The sequence below is a fragment of the Nothoprocta perdicaria genome, unplaced genomic scaffold (assembly GCF_003342845.1).
Source record: "Nothoprocta perdicaria isolate Ctin4 unplaced genomic scaffold, notPer1 scaffold_130, whole genome shotgun sequence".
Classification (NCBI taxonomy): Eukaryota; Metazoa; Chordata; class Aves; order Tinamiformes; family Tinamidae; genus Nothoprocta; species Nothoprocta perdicaria.
In genome coordinates, this window is record NW_020454428.1 from 2,272,769 (window position 1) to 2,276,816 (window position 4,048).

General features: G+C 69.6%; 1 protein-coding gene across 1 annotated transcript; it reads left to right on the forward strand.

Moving 5' to 3' along the window:
- Window positions 1-285: 285 nt before the first annotated feature.
- On the forward strand, window positions 286-3,762 carry LOC112942691 (proline-rich extensin-like protein EPR1). Its single transcript, XM_026033678.1, has one exon. The coding sequence runs from the start codon at window positions 286-288 to the stop codon at window positions 3,760-3,762; it is 3,477 nt and encodes a 1,158-aa protein (XP_025889463.1).
- Window positions 3,763-4,048: the final 286 nt, after the last annotated feature.

Here is a 4,048-nt window from a genome sequence, read left to right on the forward strand (position 1 = left end):
AATTTCGGGCCTGTGGTGCCATTACGAAGCCACTAATCGCTCCTTCCTAAAAAGACTCTGAGCAGAGCTTTCTCTGCTTTACTGATCTTCTTCATAGAGACTCTTTGGAGAGGAACACCAGGGCACTTCTGTGCTCCTTGCTTTTCTGAAGCCAGCCCCTAAATGGCAAGGAGTATTTAAGGGCTGTTTGCCCTCTGGGCAGCCAGGTGTCGTTCATTCCGAAGTGCTAGGCCCATAATCACTCCCTGCTAAAAGGCCTCTGAGCAGAGGGCATTCTGGCTAAGTATGGTCCTTTTGAGAGACTCTTTTCCCCTGCAAGGAAAACAGTGTTTCCGGCTCCCTGCTGTGTGGAGGCCGAYGTCGCCCTCCTTCGCCCCGACGTCGCCCTCGGTCACCCCGACGTTGCCCTCGGTCGCCCCTCCTTCGCCCTGCTTCGCCGTGACGTCGCCCGTCCTTCGCCCTCCTTCACCCCGACGTCGCCCTCCGCCACCCCGACGTCGCCCTCGGTCGCCCTCCGTCGCCCCGACGTCGCCCTCCTTCGCCCTCCTCCGCCCCGACGTCGCCCTCCGTCGCCCTCTGTTGCCCCGACGTCTCCCTCCTTCGCCCTCCTTGGCGCACCGACGTCGCCCCTCCGTCGCCCTCCGTCGCCCCGACGTCGCCCTCCTTCGCCCTCGGTCCYCCCGACGTCGCCCCCCTTCGCCCTCTGTCGCCCCTCCGTCGCCCCTCCGTCGCCCTCCTTCGCCCTCCGTCACACCGACTTCGCCCTCCGTCGCCCCTCCTTCGCCCCGACGTCGCCCTCCGTCGCCCTGCGTCGCCCCGACGTCGCCCTCCGTCGCCCCTCGGTCCCCCCGACGTCGCCCTCCTTCGCCCTCCGTCGCCCCGACGTCGCCCTCCTTCGCCCTCCTCCACCCCTCCGTCGCCGTCCCTCGCCCTCCGTCGCCCTCCGTCGCCCTCTGTTGCCCCGATGTCGCCCTCTGTCGCCCTCTGTTGCCCCAACGTCGCCCTCCGTCGCACCGACGTCGCCCTCCGTCGCCCCTCCGTCGCCCCACCGTCCCCCTCCGTCGCCCGCCGTCGCCCTCTGTCACCCCGATGTCGCCCTCCGTCGCCCTCCGTCGCCCTCAGTCCCCCCGACATCGCCCCTCCGTCGCCCCTCCGTCGCCCTCAGTCCCCCCGACATCGCCCCTCCTTTGCCCTCCGTCGTCCCTCCGTCGCCCCTCCTTCGCCCTCCGTCGCCCCTCCTTCGCCCTCCTTCGCCCTCCGTCGCCCCTCCGTTGCCCCTCCTTCGCCCTCCGTCGCCCCCACGTCGCCCCTCCGTCGCCCCTCCTTCGCCCCTCCTTCGCCCTCCGTCGCCCCAACGTTGCCCTCCGTCGCCCTGACGTCGCCCCTCCTTCGCCCTCCTTCGCCCTCGGTCCCCCCGACGTCGCCCACCTTCGCCCTCCGTCCCCCCAACGTCGCCCTCCTTCTCTCTCCGTTGCCCCGACGTCGCCCCTGATGTCGCCCTCCTTCGCCCTCCATCCCCCCGACACCGCCCCCCTTCGCCCTCCGTCGCCCCGACATCGTCCTCCATCGCCCCGTTGTCGCCCCTCCGTCGCCCTCCGTCGCCCCTCCGTCACCCTACTTCGCCCTCCGTCGCCCTCCGTCGCCCCGACATCGCCCTCCTTCGCCCTCGGTCCCCCCGACATCGCCCCCGTTCGCCCTCCGTCGCCCTCCGTCACCCCTCCTTCGCCCCGAGATCGCCCTCCTTCGCGCTCCGTTGCCCCGACGTCGCCCTCCTTCGCGCTCCGTCGCCCTCCGTCTCCCTCCGTCGCCCCGACATCGCCCTCCTTCGCCCTCCGTCTCCCCGACGTCGCCCTCCTTCGCCCTCGGTCCCCCCTCCATCGCCCCCCTTCGCCCTCCGTTGCCTGCTGTCGCCCTCCGTCGCCCCGAGATCGCCCTCCGCCCCGACCGCGCCCCTCCTTCGCCCCTCCTTCGCCCTCCTTCGCCCCTCCTTCGCCCCGACATCGCCCTCCTACGCCCTCGCTCCCCCCAACGTCGCCCCTCCTTCGCCCTCCGTCTCCCCGATGTCGCCCTCCTTCGCCCCTCCTTCGCCCTCCATCGCCCCTCCTTCGCCCTCCGTCGCCCCTCCTGCGCCCCTGCTGCGCCCTCCGTCGCCTTCCGTCGCCCTCCTTCACCCTCCGTCGCCCTCCTTCGCCCTCCGTCGCCCCTCCCTCGCCCTCCATCGCCCCTCTGTCGCCCCCCTTCGCCGTCGGTCCCCCCGACATCGCCCCCCTTCGCCCTCCGTTGCCCCGTTGTCGCCCTCCGTCGCCCTTCCGTCGCCCTTCCGTCGCCCTCCGTCGCCCTCCGTTGCCCCGATGTTGCCCCTCCTTCGCCTTCCGTCGCCCTCCGTCGCCCTCCGTTGACCTCCTTCGCCCTCCGTCGCCCTCGGTTCCCCCGACATCGCCCTCCTTCGCCCTCCGTCGCCCACCGTCTCCCTCCGTCGCCCCGACATCGCCCTCCTTCGCCCTCCATCTCCCCGACGTCGCCCTCCTTCGCCCCGACTTCGCCCTCCTTCCCCCTCCGTCGCCCCGACATCGCCCTCCTTCACCCTCAGTCCCCCCAACGTCGCCCTCCTGCGCCCTCCGCCGCCCCTCCGTCGCCCTCCTGCGCCCCTCCGTCACCCGCTTTCGCCCCTCCTTCGCCCGACGTCGCCTCTCCGCCGCCCGACGTCCCCGCTCTTTTGCCTCTCCGTCGCCCGACATCGCCCCTCCGTCGCCCTCCTTTGCCCTCCCCCGCGCCTCCGTCGCCCCTCCGTTGCCCTCCGTCGCCCTCCGTTGCCCGCTTTCGCCCCTCCTTCTCCAGACGTCGCCCGCTTTTACCCCTCCTTCGCCCGACGTCGCCTCTCCGTCGCCCGACGTCCCCGCTCTTTCGCCTCTCCGTCGCCCCGACGTTGCCCCTCCGTTGCCCGACGTCGCCCCTCCGTCGCCCTCCTGCACCCTCCACTGCCCCTCTGTCGCCCTCCTGCGCCCCTCCGTCGCCCCTCCGTCGCCATCTGTCGCCCCTCCTTCTCCAGACGTCGCCTCTCCGTCGCCCTACGTCGCCCTCCTTCGCCCTCCGCCGCCCCCTGTTGCCCCTCCGTCGCCCTCCGTCGCCTGCTTTCGCCCCTCCTTCTCCAGACGTCGCCCGCTTTCACCTCTCCGTCGCCCCGACGTCGCCCCTCCGTCGCCCGACGTCTCCCCTCCGTCGCCCTCCTGCACCCTCCACCGCCCCTCCGTCGCCCTCCTGCGCCCCTCCGCAGCCCCTCTGTCGCCCTCGGTCGCCCCTCCTTCTCCAGACGTCGCCCGCTTTCGCCCCTCCTTCGCCCGACGTCGCCTCTCCGTCGCCCTCCGTCGCCCCTCTTTCGTCTCTCCGTCGCCCCTCCGTCGCCCTCCTGCGCCCTCCGCCACCCCTCCGTCGCCCGCTTTCGCCCCTCCTTCTCCAGACGTCGCCTCTCCATCGCCCGACGTCCCCGCTCCTTTGCCTCTCCGTCGCCCGCTTTCGCCCCTCCGTCGCCCGACGTCGCCTCTCCGTCGCCCTCCGTCGCCCTCCGTCGCCCCTCTGTCGCCCTCGGTCGCCCCTCCTTCTCCAGACGTCACCCGCTTTCGCCTCTCCGTCGCCCGACGTCGCCTCTCCGTCGCCCGACGTCCCCGCTCTTTCGCCTCTCCGTCGCCCGACGTCCCGCTCTTTCGCCTCTCCGTCGCCCGACGTCACCTGACGTCTCCCGATGTCGCCCTCCTTCGCCCCTAATTCCCCTCCTTTGCCCTCCATCACCCGACGTCGTCGTCCTTCGCCCCTCCCTCGCCCTCCTCTTGGGTTGTATTTTGGTATCTTAGCTAATAGTATATCTTTTTCTTTTCTATGAAAACAAATAAACTGCAGCCACAGTTTGTTTTCTATGAAAACAAACAAAATATATAACTGTTACACAACACAATTGTTAATGCATAGAAGATACTTGTATCTTCTATGATACAGAAGGCAAAATCTTCTGACTTACTTGAGAACTCTGCATGTTTTGGTCAGGATGTAAAGT